General features: G+C 38.7%; 1 protein-coding gene across 1 annotated transcript in view; it reads right to left on the bottom strand.

Annotated features, from left to right (window-relative positions):
- Nucleotides 1–363: 363 nt before the first annotated feature.
- The window catches only part of Adamts5 (ADAM metallopeptidase with thrombospondin type 1 motif 5), a 35,502-nt gene continuing 12,856 nt past the window's right edge, over nucleotides 364–23,009 (bottom strand). Inside the window, exons 3-8 of the mRNA XM_038346220.1 lie at nucleotides 15,207–15,374; nucleotides 6,941–7,224; nucleotides 5,544–5,727; nucleotides 5,040–5,215; nucleotides 3,019–3,194; nucleotides 364–1,315 (exon numbers count right to left, since the gene is read on the bottom strand). Coding sequence (XP_038202148.1) covers nucleotides 748–1,315; nucleotides 3,019–3,194; nucleotides 5,040–5,215; nucleotides 5,544–5,727; nucleotides 6,941–7,224; nucleotides 15,207–15,374 — 1,556 coding nt within the window. The 3' untranslated portion in view covers nucleotides 364–747. The remainder of the gene's footprint in view (nucleotides 1,316–3,018; nucleotides 3,195–5,039; nucleotides 5,216–5,543; nucleotides 5,728–6,940; nucleotides 7,225–15,206; nucleotides 15,375–23,009) is intronic.

Here is a 23,009-nt window from a genome sequence, read left to right as displayed (position 1 = left end):
CTGGCTGCCTGAAAAAAATACAGACAGTCAAAGGTTAGAGTAGTGGACCTGAGGATGTGTTTAAATGACCAGATACATATAGATCCTTTCCCTTTTAGTGTTTCTCAGAAGATGCATGCTGTCAAAATGGTTTTTTTTTTGACTAAAACATTATCTCCTGCAGTCAGACAATATACAAATCATATTTAACAGCAGCAAGTTCTGAATTTCCAGTAAATCTTCCACAGCTCTTTCTGGAAGCTAGTAGTTGAAATAGCTGCAGACCTACTTTGGTCAAATACTTTCTTATAGAAATATACATACATACATACATATATACATACATATATATGTATATATAGGACCAAGTATATAAAGTGACATTCCAAGGGTGATGCATTTACAAACAGTAAAAGTAAGCTGTGTATCATGACTGAACATGATCACGATGCCTCTGAAGACATTCTATAAGAGGTAGGTGACAAAACTTCTCTGTCATCTTCGACTGTCCTCGGTTCTACATTCATCATGGTGTGTCTCCTTTGCATAGGCCCAGGGATGTTCCATACCTCCCACGTTTTCTGTATCCATGACATGAAGTAGTGTACATGTTTTGGTCGCAGAGAGCAGATTCTGCCCATAATTCGACTCCTGGTGAAAATGACTCTGAGACACTTCTTTCTATGCCTTGGGCAGGCCTTGTCTTCAAACACAAGTATATCTACGATGATCCTCCAGTTATCTTTGTGCATGAGAACAAACCACAGGCTAACATTTCTTCAGCAAACATTGCTTAAATGCAGAGGGCCTCTGAGAGAGAAGGCATCCCTTTGCTAATTTCCGGTTTCCATCCTGGCACTGCACCGTCCTGGTGTGCCAGCCTGTGTCACAGGTCCTAGAGCAGGCCAGCCATGGGCCTGTCACCCACTGCAGCTGTGGAGTGTGTGACCCCACTTTGTTACTACCATGGCTAATGACAGAGTTTGCTTTTTGAGTGGACTTCTTAGGAACAAAAAAACTGTAACGGACATCTAATGCTTTAGTTGGGTCTGTTGCAAGAATCTGTACAATCAGAATTTCTTTTGTGGCTGAATAGCCCATCCCATGCAAAAAATCATCTCGCTGGCTCCACCCACTGTAGTTCATGACTGTACCGTTGATGTCAATGATAGTCTCTGAAGTGGAAATCATGTACTTGCCATTGATAAGGTACTCGCCATTTTTCTTCTTTAGGGCTAAATAAGCAGTGAATCTAGTCTGGTCTTTGGCTTTGAATTGTCTGACTTTTATGTGAGTTGCTCCTTCAGGGATCCTCACAACATCTGTGTAACCCTTACTGTAGGCAAGAATGCCCACATGGGAGGTGAAGAAAAGAATGGGACAATGAGATAGAATTAGTATATACCTAGACATGGATAAACACATAGAAATTTTCTAAAAGTTTTCTCTCCCTTTAACATAAACTTTTAGTGTATTGAGAACTTAAGTTTAAATTGACTTTAATCTTTTTGATAGGACAAAATCACAACATGCACTAAAATATTACATTATGTCTGTTTTTATTGGAATATTCAAAATTAAGATGATGTGAGAAACTTTATTTTTATTTTACTTACTTATTTTAGAAATGGATCAAGAGATTTGTACAATCATTGTATCTTTATCCATATGTTCCATAGTTACAAAGATATTTATGTTCCCCCAGGCACAAGGTGGACTAAATGAGATTATAAATGGACAAATCTGTCCTCAGTTAATCTCATAGAAATATTTAATATTTCTGACATTGCATTCACCAGCAGATATTAATAAGCCCTATTAGTGTGCCCCAAGCCAGGTAACTCTTTATCTTTCAAGATGGGCTACAAGGGCCATTCTTAGAGCTCTTCATATTGCTTCAATATGGTGAATTGTTTAAGAGCACAGGTTTGGTTATTTGTTGAATAACTCTGTCTCTAGAAGCCTTCTTTGATTTTATGGGACAAGGAATTAAATGTAAGGTAGAATTTTGTTGCTACATCATGAGTACTTACTATTACTTTAAGAAAAAAATGGGATTGTTGTCATAGCACCTCAATTAACTTACACTTATCAGGGAACAATATTTTCTGAAGAAAAGCACACTGCCCAATGAGAATGTGTTTGCTATAAAAACAGCAAAGGGAGCCAGGCATGGCGGCTTACACCTGAAATCCCAGCACAGAGACAAGAAGATGACCAAATGGACAAACTTTCCCTGGTCTACATAGCAAGGCCATACCTCGAAAAGAACAAAAAAAAAGGAAAAACCAAACAAACAGTGGAAACAATGGAAGAAGAGAGGAAAGGAGAAGGAAGAAGCATGAAGTTGGGAAGCACACATGTCCAGTGGCATTTGAAGAAGTGGATGTAGGTGTGACCTAATTACATTGTACACATGTATGAGATATTCAAAGATATTCAGAATAAATTAAAAAATATCATAAAGGGAATGAAGAACGCCTCAGTGGTTGAAAGAGCACTGTGGATGTGGAGAGGACTTGGTTCCCAGGACCCACATGGTGGCTCATAACTTTCTGTATCTTCAAGTCCCAAGGGATCAAATGCTCTCTTATGGCTTCCTCCAGCCCCAGGCACACAAGCAGTGCACAGACGTACATACGGACAAAACTCCCGTGCACATAATATAAAACTTCAAGATATAAAAATAGCTGAACGTGAAGCCAATGACTGCTTCTAAATGAGGCTTTAGGAATGGCAGATGTGCTGGGTACCACTTTATGGGACATCGTCCACTGTTTTTTTCTGTCTCTAATCCTAACATCTTGGCTCCACAGCTGTTGTAGTTTGCTTCCAGAGGCATTTAAAGTTTCCATCAGCCACAGAGAGCACATCAGCTCTTCTCCTCCCTTCCTCATATGCAGAAAGCATTGTTACAGTCACATTAGACCATCTCCTACAAAGAGCTGATGCAGGAATATGAGTCTCCCCTATCAGCTTCACAGGAATCTAAAACCGTGTTTAGTTCACATGAGGGCTAAGATGCTGCTATCACGTTACCTTTTTTTATTGAAGGTTCCGATAACCTTTGTACAACTGGAGTTGTCTCCTCCACACACTCCGCACTTGTCATACTGCAGCTTTGAGCCAATGATGCCATCACAACCAGTTCTTACGCACCTTCCTCGGACACACACAGAATTGCTGTATGGCCGACATTCAGTCCCATCTGTGACCTGTGGAAACAATGGAAGAAGAGAGGAAAGGAGAAGGAAGAAGCATGAAGTTGGGAAGCACACATGTCCAGTGGCATGACAAAAATGACAAAAATAACAGCAATAGGTATGTCTGGGATTTGGTTCTTTGATGTAAATAAAAGTTATAATTTTTAACTTTTTATTTTAATAAATTATGCATTCAAAAATAGACTAGATATGACTAAAAGGTTAAGAGCATATACTGCTCTTGCAGAAGACTCGAGTTTAGTTCCTAGCACCTATGACAGATGGTTCATAGCAATCAGTAACCAATGCATTTGGTCTTTTTACGCACCTGCTTTCATGCACACATAACAACACACTACAGTTAAGACAATAAAACAAATCTTAAAAGGTAAACCATCAAAAAGCAATCAACCATTCAGTTTCCAGGAAATTCTAAATGGGAAAAAAAACAAGTACATATTTTTATGAGGAAGATTCGGTTATACACTTTCTCTCTTGAACTTCTTGCCTAATATGATCTGAGTTACTAATCTCCATTTTTGTATTTATAAAACAGTCCCACTGTATGACCTTGATTTTTTACATTGATGAAAAGACTCTTAACTTCATGGAAGATGATAACTCCTGTAAAGATCTGAACATTAGCAGGCTTAAGAATATACAAAGATTCTTCTTCTTTGTCAATTTTTATAGCAGAAAATTGGAAAATTTAGACTTATTTAAAACCCTGCCATGGTCATTGTATGTTGGACCTACAGGCATCAAAGTAAAGACAAACAGATTTGTGCAGGAAAGAATACCTGGGAGGAGTATTTCCAAAAGTTTTGGAAATACTTGGTTATGGAATACTTGGTTCTGAATAAAGGAAAGAGTTATGTTGCTGTTCCAAAGCCATTAAACACAGCATATATAGAAACTTTGGTGTGCTTATGTTCATGAATACTCAATTTCTCATATATGCACTTTAAATTTGTATGCATATGACTCTTTCAGACATGTAAGTATGTGAATTTGTGTGTTTATTTGTAAACTAAAGTATAATGTCGCTAAAGTGTTAATAATTCTCTTCACAGTTATATTTCTAGATTTTTGTTTTTATTTCTTTGTAATTTTTAGGAAATGTATTAGTACATAAGTAAGTAGATATGATATATCAATATATGTTTGAACTGGACATCGACCGACTTTTCAGCGGTATATAATGTAGAGACACAGGTGTACAGATATAGCTGAAGGCTAATTGCAGACATGTTTTAAATGTGTCATACGTTTGAAAATTTGATAAACGTTGTTTCTATACTGTTGCATGATACAGAAAATAATGTATATTTCTTTTAGTATATTTAGAAAATGTTTACCTGTGAAACATGAGGAGTAAGTACGCATCTATCATAATATAAGCAACTAGAAGGACTCTGATTCATGGGGAAGGTCTAAGATTAATTCTAAATCCTGTGTCAAAGACAATGACTTTGAAACCTATCTTTAAGACTGACCAAATGAATTTTTAAGTAAACAGCTGAAAAGAGAATGTTTTCTTCCAAATAGTCCTTTTACAAAATTTGCCTGGAAAATGGAAGTTCTTTTCTAGACTGTTTTGAAGTTAGTATCCTAATTTATTTTCCCAAACAATGGGAAAACTGCACTTCTCAAAAATTGATTTTTAAAGCATGTACTTGTTCTGTGAAAATGTTTTTAGCCCATTGTATAAAGTTTGACAATACAGAAATTATAGAGATGAAAATGAAAATGTGTTGAATATAACTGTTCTGAAATCGTGACTGTGTTCATTTGACAGTTATAGACTTTATTCTATGAAGTAATTGCTACCCGAGATGCCTACTGCTCTGGACAGACCTTTGGAGAAAAGACCACATAGTAGCCAGTGCCCTTGGCTCTGCAGGTGAGTTTGCACACATCTCCTGGCAGGACACCAGCATACTTGGGAACCCACTCCACGAATGTTTTGAGTCCCTTTGCGTCAGACTGGTGGCCGTTCTTGGCCGCACACTGTTCATGACGAAAAGATTTACCTAGAAGACAAAATGGGAGGCATTCATAACTTACTGACTTTAAAAGAAAATGTTAATGATTTCTGTACTGAAGAGCTTTCTATGCAGCAGTGTTTAAAGTACCTTGGTGTGAACAGAGTTGAAAACAAAAGTGTTTTCTCCTAGCCCTTCAGAGACACTGTTGTCTGTGATAATTTAAAAATCACTCCCATATTTGATATTAATTTACATATTAGTGGATCTATCTATTATGAGGTTAATGTGGCTTCTCCAGCTTCCCATGCTTATTTCTACTAAAATGGTGACTGCACATGACACATGCTGTTACTGACGTCAGGGAGCATCGTACCGTTAGGTGGGCAGGGTGTGACATTGCAAGAGCGGTATATGGCCCTCTTTCCTGTGCAGTAGCGGCCACTGTTTCGAGGTGCAGGGTTGTTGCAATGGCGGTAGGCAAACTGTACTCCTCCCCCACATGAGCGAGAACACTGGCCCCAGGGACCCCAAGATCCCCAGTTTCCATGGCTGGATGTCTGAAATAGAAAGCAGAAGATCTTTTAACTCTGGCAGGAAAAATATCCCACAGGTACATTGGAATCACACACATATATCATCCGAGTGGAAGCCAATGCTCCAATTAAAGAATTTCAGCCCATTTCCAGCGTGAAGCATGTCATCTGTTTCAGGACCTTGTTTCTACCAGTACAGGATCAAAAATATCACCCTATGTTATGAGCACATGGCAAGGATTATATCCTGTTTTCTCTGGTCATTTTATATTCTGCCTTCTGATACTGTAAAGCTTTGTTTATAATCACAGACCCTTGTTAATATTCTTTTTACTTTCATCTTGGACCAATAATAAAATGTATCATGCTGATGGCTTTGTAAGCTGTTGGTTGGTCATTTACATTTCTTTCCTTCTATTTGGTCCTAACATTCTTTGGTGCCTTTGTTGATATCACACAATCTGTCTATGAAGATTCTTTGAATATATTTGAGCTGAGCCTGGCTGCATTCCCAGTTAGATGCAATAGACAATGAAGGGCACCCTTAGCCTTTGTGCCCACACGCTCTGTGTGGGAAGATAGCCCTAGGCATGAAACTCTAAATTTCTTCCCCATGGAGATACTACAGGAGGAATCTGAGAGACTGTAGTAGGTGTTACAATGTGAGCTATTTTGACTAGGAAATATAAGCTCCTGTTTCAGGTTGTCTGACAAGACACAGGCAATGTGGAATGTGTGTTGTGTTGTGAATGCATGTCTTGGCAGCAGCCTCTGGGGTACCATAGCTGCTAACATGATATTATTTTCTTTCAGGAAAAAGTGAGCATTTGGGACCTTACAGGATATGGTCTAGGAGCGTAGTGTCTGCTCTGTTACTGTTTCTGCACAGTCTTCGGTAGACATGTTCTGGTAACTTTAGTAAGAGGATTTTAAAAGTGAGCTTCCAGAATGCACCACAGAGGCTCTGCTCTGAGGTGTGAATATGGGTTTGTGTATGAAATACTGCGACTTGCCAAGAAATCCCTGTTGGTGGCAGGTTTTCCTGTGTTTGGCTGCTGGTAGGGCGGCTGTGAATGGGAAATGGAGTTTGAATAGATTATGGAAGACAAAATCTCTTGGCTAGGAAATGAAGCCCTCTGATGACTATGACCATGCATGTCCCGAAAAGTACTTCCTCTGTTGGGTCTTGAGGCTTCAGTTGACAAAAAAACAAACAAACAAACAAAAAAACACTTACTGAGTAATATTTTTTCTTAGTTTTGTCCACACATTTGCCCTGCAGGCAGATTCTGCCCTTCCCACAGGGCGTCCCCTCCACTGCAGGCAGCTTCTTGGTCAGGCACACCATTTGGCCTTGGCGCACCACAGCACACCACAGCCGGGCACAGACATCCATGCCAGGGCACACAGAATATTCAGGCCCAAATGTCAAGTTGCATTGCTGGGTGGCATCATAGGTCTGTCCTGGGAGTTCCTCAGGACCCAGAATCTGCTTCCGTGGTAGATCGAGCAAGCAGTTACCTAAAAGAGCAATCAAGATTTAGAATCAGCCTACGTTTAGGTTTCAAACTTTGATGATAGGGATCTAAAAATTAAATCTTCCAGGAGGTGCCAAAGTATAACATACCTACAGGTCTGCGGAGTTTTGCTCATGGGGATGCAGTGAACAGGGTTGACTCTCTATTTGGATTCTAGGATTCTCTTAAAATGATGTACTCTTGGAGTGGGTATGATGATGGACTTAAGACTGCCAGTGTTACTGTTCTATGATGTAGGAGGGTCTTCTATCTATCTGTTGCTTTCACTGGTTAATTAATAAAGAAAACTGCTTGGCCTGATAGGTCAGAACATAGGTAGGTGGGGAAGGCAGAACAGAATTGAGGGAGGAAGAAAGCAGAGACAGGCGGACGCCATGAAGTTCTGGCCCAAGATGGACTTAGGTTAGAATCTTCCCTGTAAGCCACCACCTCGTGGTACTACACACTTTAATAGAAATGGGTTAATCAAGATGTGAGAGTTAGCCAGTAAGAGGCTAGAGCTAATGGGCCAAGCAGTGTTTAAATGAATACAGTTGTGTGTTGTTATTTTGGGTGTACAGCTAGCTATGTGGGAACCAGGCAGGATGAAAAGCAGGCCTGCTCACCTCATCACTACAGTGATGACTGTTTTATAATATTCAACTTCGGAAACCATCACAGAGGCAATGAGGAAAGGCTTGGAGGAATGCTAATGACAAACTTCGTAGTAACTATGCCATTTATGGCTACGAGCAATACCTCACTGATGGCACACCCCTTTCACCAGTTCTAGATTACCTCTTCCCATGTGCCTGTAGTCTGTCTCCTTACCACCAATAACACATAATTATTGGCATCAGAGGTCAAAGTCTGGAACTTCCCCTTTTCACCCAAAATGCTTCCTTAAGGATGTAGACACAGTGAACTAAAATCATTGCTTTCCTTTACCATACACTCAAGCACAGATGCTCACTGGCTTCTGTGTTTTCATGATTCTTCCAACTTGATTATACAATCACACACTGATTATAATAGCGAGAAAAACTAACATTTATTACACATTCAGAGCTCTTTCCATATATCAGCTTGCTGGGAAGTTAACTTACTCTTTTTATTCATTTTAAAGACAAGTCGAGAAATATAAATTGTCAATAAGTATAAATATGAGTTGTCAATTTCTTATCTAATGTTGCACTCAGAGGCTACCATCTTCCTGTCATACCACATTGTCTCTGTTAGGCATATAGAACAATATATCATTTCCTTTCTGAGGGGCTGACACATGTTAGTATCTTAAAATGATAGATCTTGTGCCCAGTGCTAGAAAGAGCTGGTCTAGGGTCTAATTATGATGACACCACCATGTGATTGTGTGCTCTTAGCCAAGCTAGTTAACCTCGCCCTAATTTATTTTAAGATTCTGCAATATGTTTACTGTTTTCACTATATTGTAAAGGTAGAATTGGTTTTGAAAGTTCAAAAAAGACAGAAATAGATGAAACAATGGTAGTTGGTTTTGTGTTCGATCAGAACTGAAAGCCAATGCCTGTTATCCAACAAAAACTCTTACATATTAAAATCCTTGCTTACACCAAGAAAATAAGTGTTCAGCATATTTTGAGAGTACTACAAACATTTTTACAACTGCACTCAAGTTTCTACAAAGAGAGTGCCGTACACCTATTTGTCCACCTGTGATAGAGGTATTATATGAAAAGGAATAAATAGCAAAGTTCCCATTTAACCAACAAGCCAGACCATTTGAAGAGGTAAAGCTCTTTAAGGCCAGCCAGAAAAAGCATTAGAAATGAGAATCTCGCCAAAGAGAACTTAGGGAGAAAAACATCAAGTTAAAAGGAAAACATTAGCCTCATGTCAAGAGGAAGGAACGATAGTAAAACCCCACTAAGTGTTTTCAACAGGACTGAGGAAGAGCAGGCACTTTAGAACGCTGGGAAAAAATGTCATTTTCATTGCTCCTTGAAATGGCTGCTTTGTAAATCAGAGAGAAACCTTAGCAGATTCTGACGCTAGGACACTGGGCAAATCTCAGAATCAGCGGGAATGCCTTCCAGGTCTTCAAAAGTGCTGTTTTCGGTGGTTCTTTTCTTTTTCCCCGAAAAGTCCAGACCATAGACTGACTTCATAAGCCGTGTGTAAACAAACAGGGCATGGGTCTATCTTATTTATAGTGAACCAGCATACATGATCATCTCCAGATGGACACATAGTCAGTCATTGTTACCCACCATACTTCACAGGACATGAGAAAGGAAGCATGTAGATTGCTAGGAATTTGGGATTAATTATTTTGCTATGGACACTTAAAGATGAAAGAGGTCTTTACAAAGTGTAATACAGTACAATTAAAATAACAGTTTTTAAAAAGAGGTAACACAGAAGTGACATTTTCTTGTTTGAAATACAATGATTTCCATCCTCGAATGATTGACATCAATTTACTGACTTAAAAAAAAGATTTGTGTCTGCACTCATTCTGCTTGGTCTATAGCAAGCACTTTAGTAACTTTGTTTTATATTTAGTGATGCCCTTCTATAACAAAACTGTATAGACATCTCTACCACATGGAAACCTTATGCCAGGAAATGACAAAGATCATTCCAGTGTTTGCCTCTGAAGCTCACAGCACACAGTATTCAAAAACGATGTAATCATGGGTTATCCAGTCTGGGTCTTCCACTTTCAGAAGTACAAATGGTTTGGTGGGAGACTGAAGCAAGAACATGCCCACTCTCAACATTTTAACTTTGGCCTTTATTGGAAGGGCCACTAATGGTTGACTTTTCCTTTATCTGTTCTACGTGTACTTTTGGTCACTCCTTCATAACTGCTTCATGTTTAAAGAGTTAATATTAGTCTGAAATTCTACCAGGGCTTTGTTCTGCTCGACTACCAAATTGTGCTTTCCTCCCTCCATTCCATTCTCCATTTCTCTCCTTCCTTTCTTCCTTCCTTCTTTCCTTCCTTCCTTCCTTCCTTCCTTCCTTCCTTCCTTCCTTCCTTCCCTCCCTCCCTCCCTCCCTCCCTCCCTCCCTCCCTCCCTCCTTCCTTCCTTCCTTTCGCTCTCTCATTTGGCATATATAAAAAGTAAAGTCAGCAGGCATATATGCATACTGGGCATGTTTTCCCATTATACAACGTTAAAAATATGAAATAAGGCCAACAACTCAAAATAAAAATATCATTTGAAATGGTTTCTCCAGTAAATAAAGGAAGGTCCAACTTGCCTCCAGGAAATAGTACATAAAATATTTAAATGCTGTTTAGGGCTGTCTGCTTTGTTAATGAAAAGAAGAAATTATGGGCTGAGGTTTCTCATCTTTTTCTATTTTATACTACACCAGTTATTTCCATCTTCTCCTGTGGCACTCAGGTATAAGACAGCATTGACCCAAATATCTGCAGGTTGGACAAACACAATGAATGAACCTCAAAAGTGTCTGAGACTTCACAACGCTTTCTCTGTAGCCCATTTGTTTCTAGCTTCAGCTTCCAGTCTTTGCATACCTTCTCTGAGGTACTCAGATGCATGTCTAATGTTAAAAATGAGAAGTGCATTATGAGAACATTGCCAAACGAACTGATGATGCTGACTGAAAGTGACTCTGAACTCAGCAGCTTTTTGAAGCGTTATATGGTCATCATCATACATAACAATGAAGGAGTGAGGTCAAGCATTTCCACAACTGCTGGGACTGATGCGTCCTGGCCTTCAGCTGCTCTTTCTCCTAGAACCTTCTAATTGAAGTTACTAAAAGCTGTGCTTTGCCTAGAGGATCAGAGGATGGGATTTTCATCTGTTGGCCATTGACTGCAGTGTATTTAAGCCTACATGATGTTACTAAAGAGGGCTTTTGGTATCGGTGTTTGAAGGTCTGCATGTCGGTCTGTCTCTCTATGTGTATTCTCAACCTCCAGCCCCTTGCCCGAAGCTCGCGAACTGGGCTCTACGCACAGAGCGCAGACACGGGGGCACGGTGTGCGGCACACAACATATGCTGATACAAAGCTTTAAATTATGGCCTTAGTGTATGTCTTATTTGCTCGTATTTTCAAAAACACACTCTTTGTGAGAAACCAAGATATAGCCATAATAGGCTTCAAATTTCTTAATTTCACCTTAAAAGTTGGCTTTATATCTTTATTGCTATTCCTATAGTTGGAAATTAACAAAGAAATCAGACATATAGCTTTCCATTTCTATTTTCTAACAAAAGTTCTTTGCTTGTTGAGTGGCCATAACCTTAGTTTTTTAAGTAAACAATAAGACAATTTGAGGAACCTTCATACATTTTCCTTATCAGCCTAGGCTGCTGGTGTTATTGAGCTGTACCCAATGGCCTTTCTCATAGTTTGGCAGAGGGCTTCTGGATGGAGCAAACAAAGCTATCTCCTTGGGCCTCACTCAAGGTTAGGAAGTCTTTAGTAAAGGAAATTCAATAACCTGCATTCCTTGCACAATTTCTCTACCTGTGCTTACCGCTATTTCCAAGGCTCACACTCCCAGCCAGCTTGCCTTCAGCTAACTTGTATAAACACTGCAACATTTGCAAGGGTGGGGGGAGTCCCATGAGGCAAGGCTACTTCTGTTCCGAATCACAAGTCTCCAGATACAGTTACTTTAGAGTGTGCACTTTGCCTTCCCAGTCATAAGCGAACCACTGCACATTTCTCCTTGGATCTAAATCAGGAAACACTCAGTACTAATGAATTTAAATCTGGCAGCGGTAGAGTGCTACAAATGCTCAGCTACTTATGGCTAATAATTTTTAAAAATAAATCAAATGCTTTGAGTTTAATTTTACTCTAGCTTCTCTTTGCTTCAACACTGCTGGAGGTGAAAGTAGGAAAGATGTGATGTCACACCAAACAAGTGTTTTCAGATCATGTGCACTTTAGGCACCGTCAAAATATTGGACACGTTTGGTGACCACAGTCCTGACTTAAACACAACGTGTTTTGCTGCCTTTACTGAGTGTCTCAATTTAACTTTCCTAAGTAGCTGAAAGTCCATCTTAACTCTCTAGGAATCACTGCATCTGGCCAAAGTCTTTCTAGGAATGAGAAGTATGAAGGAAGTCACATTGCTGATGTGTAGAAAAGTGGCACCAGGCTACTACATATTTTTTGTTGGCTGGTTGGTTGGTTTTAGGTCTGCTGTTTACTGATGATGTTACTTCTTTATTGACAAGTGAGCTCACTTGTCCTCAGTTTATCTCTGTCAGTTTATCTTCCTTATGCCCTTATGTCTTGCTGTAAAGTTTCAGTGACCTAGAATATTAAATCCCAACCACAAGGTTCTTGAGTGGTTACTTCATTGGTTTCCTATAAAGAACGTGTAAAATAAGTGATATGCTATGGGGTGATGAAATTTGTTAGTCTTTGGACCAATGTGTGTCTGTGTGCTTGTTTTTAAGTCATCCTGGACTTGGGGTTTTTCCTTGATTTTCTAAGTTAGTAGTTCAAATGTCAGTACTCTAATCATCTGAAAAAATGGGCTTGCCAGTTCTTGTTACCATAGTTTCTCTTAAACTGACTTATAGGTATTTTAAAATCATAATTACAAGGTTATTACACTTTTCAGCTCTCATTTAAATAGCAGAGCTAGAAAGCCACTTCTGGAATACTATATCAGGGAATGATCTTTTGACAGGAGCCGTGGCTCAGGTCGCACTGCACACCGCCTTTTCTTATTTTTCCTTATTCTGAAATTACCTTCATCGTTATAAGTGATTGAAAACATATAATTTTTCATTCTTGGTTGAAATTAAAGACCACCTAACAGAAATCAACATATTCAAAATTCAAAGTGTCTAAATTTGATTAAATAAGTAAATATTTTCTTGTCCAGAGAACCCTGGCAATTCCCTTGTTTATTTAATTCACATCTGGGAGACTCAGACAATCTTTATTAGTGCAAGCAAATATGATCTGTTTCTACTATGACTGTGTTCTTAGCTGGTCTCTATCAGAAGTCCTTTTGAATAGAAACTGACCCAAAAATGGAAGTTTGGTGAAATTAAAAACCAAGATTATAGACTTTTAAAATATAGAAATTCTGTTAAAAAGTAAAGCAATGCTGGAAGCATAGTTATTGCCTTGAAAGTAAGATCCTGAGTTCCACAAATGTGAAATAAAGAAATCCTTCTAAAATTATAGCCAAGGGAATAAAATTCCACACTGCTTTGTGCCCGAGCTAATATGCACATGAGGGGAAAAGCTGGCTTATTTTTGCCATAAGAATTTGCTGCCTTAACAACTTGATCCATTCATTTAGAGATGCATGGTTGAGGTCAGCCTTTTAAAATGTGTAATACATAATTCAGAAGTAAAATATTCTGGCTGCTTCTTAAGAGATGAAGCAGTAGGGTTAGTATTGGGAGTAGAAAGTTAAGATTCTACGAGAGAAAGACCTTGTCAGGGAGTGATTTTTCAGTAACAGTCACTTCAGGATTTGGCCAGCACAATAACCAAACTAAAGAGAATTGCCATTTTATTTTAGTGCAAGTTAACGATAGATGGGTCTTGGTAATGTTACTAAGTCTTTAAAATATAGGGTGTGTTTTCTACTATTGAAGGTATTTATTTGGTATTGATAAAAATGATTTTTTGAGACATGCTTTGCTCTGCATCTAAGACTGCCCTGGACTCACAGTCATCTTGTATCAGGTTGCAGAGTGCCAGGTTTAGAGGTTTGCACTACCATGCTGCTAATATCAGAAGAATATCCAAGCAAGGCTAGAGATATGTTACTTTTAAGATTATAAAATGCAAATTCTAAAATCCATGGGAGATTTACCAGTTCAATACTAATATCGGGAAGCATCCATGTATTTGAGATGCATTTAATTTATTGACTGTTTTGGCACTCTTTAGTCGAAGTTCAAAATGCCTATCACATCGAGATATCGGGTGGTTTATAAATCAAAACTTTTTGAAAATCAGGATAAAGATGGTAATTATAGATTCCCTTGATCCTGCTTTGAACAATGACTCATAGAACATTTCTGGAAATTGTTATTGTCTTCAAAATCCAAGACTTAGCCACTTGTTTCAGAAAGAGACACCTTCTAAGAGAGCGGAAAGAAGAGAGAGCACACTCATTCTTGAAAGCTGGGGCAAGATGAATTGTATGATCTCAAGGATTCCTTCCAACTGTACATGTCCAGCCTGCCTCATTTCTGCAATGATAAAATAGTAAAAGACGAGAGGAAATTTGCAGCATCTTGTTCCGAGGACTACTTAAGGGGCAGGATTTATTATTTCTAGAAATTATGACTTCCTCTGTACTTTCATATGACTTACAGCGCTAATCCTGGTCTTACAGAGTTTAATAAAGTATGTTATGCTCTTGAACTGCCTGTAAAGGATAAAGCCAGCAAATTTCCTTTGAAGTTCTTAAATTCTCTTCCCACTATGTCTTTGCTATTTTTGTTCTGTAGTTTTTATTCTACTTCCGGGAGAATCTGCTGTCAGGATGAATTCAAATTTTTCTAGTCAATGAATATCTAAAGAGCTTCCTTTCCTGGTTTTATGTTACTATAAAGAGAATCCAATAGAATTATGGATTCTTAACCAAACTCCTATAATAGACATGCAACAAATAATTCTGAGATACATTAACATCATGAAAGCCACGATGTCAACCAATGTTCTCACAGGAACTTACTGGTGAAAGAGGAAATAAAAGCTAGGTTTTCAGGGTACCCACTGTTAGCCGTTCTGTGTGGTCTCCCACACTGTTTCCCTTTTGAACTTTTTAAGTCAACAGCAAAATTACCATAGCTGTAATGCCACCAGGGATGCTGGCATTGTATGCCAAAAGGCAATCAATTTGCTTGCTTCTTTTCTGAAACCGTCTAGCAACCATTGTCTCACAGGATGACCGGAACATTATGAGGCCATCATGATGCAAAAATTTGAACCTGTTTTCATGAGTCTATGCTGTCCTTAAAACTACATACCATGACCATCATCCAGGAATTCTGTAATGGTGGCTGAAGTGCATTTAGACCAAGGCTTGGATGCATCAATGCTGGTGAGGATTGAAGACATTAAACGCTTGTCCTCTGTGGAACCAAAATTCTCTTCACAGAATTTGGAATCATCATGGGAGAGGCCAAGTAAATGTCCTAGGCAAGAGAAGAGTGCAAATGACATGAGAAAGAAAGGAATTGCCGATTACAGATGACACTGAAGTTCTAGTTCCACCTAACAATACATTACCCAACACATCTTCATTCTTTTTTTTTTTTTTTTTTTTTTTTTTTTTTTTTTTGGCACCTAACCAATGGTGAATTTAACAGTCTGCATATCCAGACTGATCCTCGGGGCATATGAAAGCTGCATGATGTTATGAAGTAGTTGCTTTGGGTGAACATTTGGATGAAAATTGAAAACGTCAATGAAGTAGATAATCCCGAAGTCCATCTGGATCACATATGCTCACTGACATGTAAAACCTCATTTAGAATCATGAATTTCGGAAGCCTCTGTGGGATTATGTCATAGCCCTCACCACGTATTATTTTTATTGTTAGCATTCTGCCTTCTCGGATCAACTGCAAACCTCAGAAGATCTAAGTACATTTCCCACATCGACAGGTAAAACTCTTTTATTTGACTTAATGCTGTGCACACAACAAACAGTAGATGGTTTTTGAATGTCAGTGACTTCTGTTTTCTTTGTCAAGTACATAAGTAATTCTCTGAGATGACGCAAAAAGAGAAAACAAATAAAAAGTAGCATTTAGACACTTTCTTGTTGCATGAAATATCATCCCTCGTCATGCTTTGTTTATTATAGCTATTTAGTGAATTGTACATAGTTACTTGTCTCACAAAGAACCTATTGTGAAAATATGCTCATCTCTACTATATTATGGTTAAAAAAAAATCAATTTACTCATTTTGGAGTGCTAGACATGGGTGAAGAACAGGATGCCAAGAAGATGAGTAATGGTTCCAAGGCACCTGGCCAGAATGTGTCTACACTTAACCCTTCCGTCCGTACTTCCTGCAATCCCAGTCTAGACCATTGCCCTCACGTCTATCCAGGTATCAGTTCTCAGAGTGTGTCAGAATACTTAGATTTCAAGAATCTCAAATTGCTTCTTGTTACTCAGTTTCATTTTTCCCATACCCTAAGGGGTACACTGACATTTTTCTATAAATCTAAAAGGCTTTTAAAAAGAATTGAAGTAGGTAGTTATTTCAGCTAAGCTTTCAGAATCAAATAAACTCCCCAACACCATGAATAAGACAGTACAGCAGACTTGTCACTTTTTCCCTGAGATTCTTATACAGCAAACGCAGGAACGCTGGCCATCTGATCAAGAGTCCAGTCAATGCAGAGCAGCCCAGCCCAACAGAGATGAGATTCTCGCACCACATTCCAGCTACTTTGGGCCAACTTGTTAAATCACTGGCACCTCATAACAAAATTATTCCCTGTGCAGCTGACTGCTCTTGTGCTTGAAATGAAATGACTACGATTCAGTGACCTTCCAATTCTCCACATATTCATGCTATTTATTTGATTATTGCCTTCAGCAGCATTTACAGAATTTATCAGGCTAGCAAGATTTTCGCTGAAAGCCTCTCCATTGCACCTTATGTTGGGAACTGTTTGGGAAGTGTGTCACACATAGCACAGGGAGCTAGATTGCCTCTCTCATTTGTCAGTAGTATGCAGAGAAGTTTTTCAAGAGTGTCACCATCCACAGAGAACATTTTTATTAAGATTGCTGAAAATTACTTAATGTATCTAGCAGTTGCTGAGAATTCACCCTGCAGTCCCTGAATTTTTCTAAGGTAGAAGCTTTAACAGCCAGCACAGTGGAGCCTGCTTGGAAGTTTCATGCTGGGGATTTGTATTGTGTCGCGAGAAAAGAAAAAGGGAAATGTGCCCAGTGGAATCTCCATCGCGGGATATCTCATCAAATCCATGTTTTCCATTTGACAATATGTGCTTTTTGCATTATATTATCTAAGATTTTCACACATGTGTAATGAAGCCAGAATTTTTCCTTCCAAATTGATATAAATAGCATTTTTATTAGTGCGTCAAGGGATTTTCACTTCATTTGGAGAGTGTATTTTGGATTTATGGTTTAAAATATATTATGTACGGCAAATATCAGATTCACCTTGAGGAGCTGTTTTGTTTTTGTCACACATAGCGGTAACTCCTATAAACTTAAAATTTTAAATTGTATCAATCAGGCAGATTATTTTGAAAATATTTGGCATGATTTAATAAATTATTTAGTGTGCTATTTCATATCCTACAATGATTTTTATCATCCCTAAAGGTTGCCATCTAATTTAATTGCCATGAAAGACAGACACATATAAGCAAGTTTAACCAGAACAGATTGCTGATCCGAGCATTAACAAATCAAAGCTCCACCTCTGCTATAGCTTAAAGGAGATGGACATTTTGTAAGAATCCTCCAATCAGACAGAAACACTGCCAGAGGACTGGCTGGAAGACAGTGGTTTAAAAAAACACTCTGTCCTCCATGGAGAAAAGCTGTTTGTTGCCTGGGGAAAACATGTTCTCAGGAGCAGCAGGAGTCATGACTCTAGAAGAACAGGTAAGCACCCCACAAACAGGCGGCCAGCTCCAGAGTAGCTAGACCCAGGTGACAGCGAGGGACCCATGTGATTTTCCCTCCAGGGCTGGGCAGGAGTCGAAAAGGAAGAACAATGTGAAGGGTGTCAGATGCTCTTCAGAGAAGACATGACACACACGCTGAAAGTCACAAACAGCAAATGCAGTGTTTAAAGCCTGTGTCACCTGTCATGATGTGAAGACATTTAATGCCAGTCTGGAATTTGCCAGCATTATTGAGAACTGAATGGTACGTTACGTACAAATGCCTGAGGTGCTTGCACAACAGGTGACATGGTAGGGCAGTGCACATCCATAATCTAGGAAATTCAAAATCTGCCATCACAGATGACAGTCATGGATTTCAAATAGCTATGAAGGGAACACAAAAACATACCCATGGAAATATAGACTTTTTTAAAAAGACAGTTTGTAATTATCCTAGGCTAGCATTAAATTTGATCCAAAGCTAAGGATGACCTTGAACTTCTGATCTTCAAGCCTCTGCCACCTGAAGGCTGGGTCATAGGTGGGTTATCCCACTCTTGCTTTATCCAGCACTGAAGACGGAACTCGGGACACCGTGAAGGCAAGAAGAGCTACACCAACTGCCACATCTCCAGCCAAGACACATTATGTTCAAGGGAACCGCTGGGTTGGCTGCTCATTCAACTCAGGTATTACTGGGCAGCACTGACCTCAGGAAGGAAACGGAGTGTTTTGCTAAACTTTGGTCTGCAAATTAAACAGAATTTCAAGTTCTTGTCTCCTGATCTCAAACTAACCAATAGTCAAGGGAACACAGCACCACATCCTACAAAAATGTCCCAAGAAGCCTTGTAATGTGTTTACTTGGGAAAGTGCAGCTCTGAAAAGGCATCTGTTTCTTAATGAGGTCATGTTTTTCATTTACCTAATTTTCCAGCTGGGATTATGGAGGTGCAAGAAGGTCTGGCCAGGAGTTGAAAACTGAGTCAACAGCTCACAGGGGACAGAATCTAGAACCACCACAGAGAGGAATCATTACCTCCAATAGCTGTATGAGACATGCTCTTCCTAACATAGACCTTTATATTGAGGTGATAACACTTGGAAATACCCCTTTAAGAAAACATTGAGTAAAAATGATCAATGTAGTATTGAGTATGTAATTTAGGAAGAGAAAAAAATTTACTCTTTTACCCTATGACGATCTCTTTGTTTAAATGAATTTCACACTAAATAATCTCCAAAACTCATTATGCAGTGCTAAATCTTGGATTTTGGAACCAGAGGGTTGGATTTGAATCTGACCCTTGGAGTAGGCTAGTTATGAATATTACACAGGTCTAGAAATTTCTTTGACTGTTAACTTCCTCTTTTGTTGGGTGCTCCATTATAGTATTTTTACTTCTTGCTGTGCCTGTGTGCATGTGTGCTGTGTGTGCACATGTTTATGCTAGTATATGTGTGCCTGTGTGCACATGCCTGTGAAAGATTAGAGGAGAATGTTCTTCCGGCACAATCCACCTTAAATTTTTTCTTTGATACCTTGTCTGTAACTGGCCTGGAATGCTCCAAGTGGACCAGTAAAATTCAGGGGTCTCTGCCTCTGCCTTTGCCTCTGCCTCTGCCTCACTAGTCCTGGGATTACAACTATGTACAACAATGTCTGGTTTTGTTTCTGGTTTTGTTTTAATGTGGATTATGGGCATTGAACTCATGTCTTTGTGTTTACAAGCATACACTTTACCAAGAAGCTATCCCTCTGTTAGTATTTGCAATAAATTTTAATATTACTAAATACCTGGAATTGAGAGGGAGAGAACAATCCCCTAATTTGAAAAGAAAAACAAACCACACATTATGACTGCAATCTACTTTTTAATTCCACGCTCAACTAGCTGGTTCAACCTATGTGGCAAAAAAAAAAAAAAAAATTAACAGGCCTGCCCTACGGAAACATGGATTGGGATAAAATTTATTTTTAAAGTCATAGTAAACATTAAATCTCGCAGTGCTTGAGACATGTAACCCATACCTATCCCTGCCATTTATCCCCGGTCCAAGAAAGACATGTGAGGTGCTAATTCAAGTATGACAGGAAATATGCCAAGTCTGGTTGATTAAAGCGACAGGTCCGAAGATAAATAATAAGTTGAACCCCGGCTTTCTTCTCACTTCACATCTCGCTTGCCTCGCCAACGGAACATCTGATTCTGCGGACTTGCTTTTGGTCTACCAAGTGTTTGGGGGAAGTGGACCTGCAGTTTCTTAAAACATAGGCTTGTTTAATCTAGCCATCTAGGGCAGAGTCACACACTGATCAGCACAACCAGGGCAGCCTCCAACCACAGCAAAATCCAGGCAGACCCCTGTTGTGTCTTAACCACTTCCTCAGTCTGGCTCTTTAAGCTGCCTTGTTTCAACTTAGGAAACACATTGCGGTCTCTCTCTGTGGAGAAATTCACTTAGCACATTTTATAATTAACAACTATAACACAAACTCTTCGTGTGTTTGGAAATTATGAATTTCATTAATCGCAATAAAATCCTATTGTTCCCCTTAGTGTATTAGAAGCTGGCTCAACATCAGTAAAATGGTTGTCTTTAATGACCATATGTGCAGCAGGTGAAATTTTTATTATTACAAGTCTATAATAAAAGCTTGACAACTTAAAAGTATAAACTCAGAATGTAAACTTACATCAACTTGAAAACTTTCTGCCGTTCTCATTTGGATTGTAAAATAGCTGTAAACATGTTCCTGCCTTCACCCAAAGCACATGGATGATTTGAAGAAACATTTTGAAATGCTCCAGCAATTGAGTCAGTATTTACTGGGCACAGCCTAGAAAGCAGAAGGCAATTTAAAACTGCCTATGGGTCTTGTCCATGTTAGTGAACACTGCTCTTGCAGAAGCCTATAACCGGTGGTATTGGCATCAGGTGACTATGTAATTTAACTTCTTGCATTTCATTGCTCATTTGATTTTGAGATTGACTGGATTAGCAGATGACAGGAGAGTCCCTGCTAACAGGTAAAGCAGGCAAGAACTTCTCAGAACTGGTAATCTAATCCATGATGCTCCATGTCCTGCACTGTAGCATCATAAGGTTTCTATTGTTTGTGCTTTTCTTTTTTCTTTTTGAGACAGAGTCTCCCTATATGACCCAGGCTGGCTTGGAACTGACCCTTCTGTGTCAGCCTTTGCAGTGTGAACAGTGTCAGTGTGCCATCATGCCCACCATCCCTGTGTATCTTATGTGTTAATTTTCAATTTAAGAGTTATTTTTTTTTTAGTGTAGACTATGTGAGGGAAGAACTTTTTGATTTCTTTGTGCATAAAAGGAACTGTACCCTGTATCTGATACCATTATATACAGCAAAAGAAAGTGTACAACACTCTATGAGATCCTTTGTCAGTTAATAGAAGCTATTCTTAATCAAATACATTTCTTTATTTCCTATAGAAAAAAAAAAGGAGAATCTATGCTAGCATTCTGGATATTTCCTTCTAGTTTATGTTTTCAGTGCAGGAACACATTGACAGCACTTGTTTGGAAAGAAGAAAACTGCACATTTTGGAATGAGATTCAAGCAGATTCTAAGTACTTGAAAGCCACAGCTTGAAAATCATATTTTTATAAATACATTGACTGTGTATATAATTTCCACATCTAAAAAGTAGCAAATACATAATAAAAGAGAAGGTAGAAAATATCTAATATTAGAGTAGAATTAAAATCTAGTCCGTGATTAGCATAGGTTTAGCTGACAGTTCATGAAACAATTAAATAAACACTTTGAACAGATCAGTGAGTTAAGATGTTTAGAGGTAAGGCTCTGATCATCCACAGAGATAAAGTCTTAGGATTATCACTTCTAAAACTTTAAGGCTCCCATTGTATATGCCTCAGAATATTTAGGTAAAATTAAAATAGAATAAGAAAGCTATTAAAATGAAATTAATAAGAGATTTTTTATTGAAAAAGGAATAAAATCCATATTCTTTGGACCTTTGGACTTTAAATATCTCTTTAGGCCTTTTGCAGTACAGAAAGGAAAACTAGGCAGACAATATTTAACTGGAAAATGAATCAGAGAGTTATAGTGAATCAAAAAGAGATAATTCAATCAAGAGATTAAAGGAGACATCAGGATGTAATCATATACAAAGACAAAGGTTTGATGTAAACAGACTGCTTATTCGTTCTCAGCTGCCCAGACCCGAATAATCACACAGAAACTATATTAATTACAACATTGCTTGACCTATTGGCTCAAGCTTCTAATTAACTAACTCTTACATCTCAAATAAACCCATTTCTATTCATCTATGCATTACCACTAGTTTGTGGCCTACTGGTAAGTTCCTGGCGGCATCTGTCTCCTTCTGGAGCTACATGGTGTCTCCTTGACTCCACCTACTCACTCTCTGTATCTTTGTTTGGACTTTCTATCTAGCTTTATTCTGCTGAGTTGTTGGCCGAAACAACTGTATTCACCAACCAATAAAACAACACATACACAGAGGACATGCCACATCAGTTTGACTCTGCATATAATAGCTCACTGTGCTCCTACATTGTTCTTCTGGGCAATTATGCCTGTCTTGTTTTGCCTGGCTCCATGTCTCTCACTGCTTCATCAGCCTGTACAACTCAGAGGTCTTGCTAAAGATTTTAGGAAGACTGGGAATGTGACTTAGACATTCTAGTCTAGGTGGTGTAGTATGAGAGTCAAAAGAAGCAATGAAGGTACTTTGGAGAAAGATCAGTATTTCTCTTGTAGGGAAACCTGCCAATACTGTCACTCTGTGTAAAGGAGAGGAGGGCAGAAAAAAGCAGTAACCTTCCTTAAATAATGTGTGATTCACTATAGTTTATTATTGGTTGGCCATATAGGGACAATGGATATGATCAAGGTGTCTAAATGACCTTGATGAATAGGATTTCTCAGGGAACTGAAAGTGACTGGGCTTCATCTCAGCACTTTGGATTAAGTGAAAAATGCTCAAAATGTTTTGAATTGAATTAACATCAATAATGCTGTGGGAATGCTGTTTATTCAAAGAGTTATATTTGATGCTAAGGAGACTGTTGGTACATCAATGTCAGGATCAAAACTTGAAATACAATAGTTGAAATGCAATTACTTAATTCTGGTCAA

The sequence above is a fragment of the Arvicola amphibius genome, chromosome 10 (genome assembly GCF_903992535.2).
Source record: "Arvicola amphibius chromosome 10, mArvAmp1.2, whole genome shotgun sequence".
NCBI classification, from domain to species: Eukaryota; Metazoa; Chordata; class Mammalia; order Rodentia; family Cricetidae; genus Arvicola; species Arvicola amphibius.
This window is presented reverse-complemented; position numbering and strand designations above follow the sequence as displayed.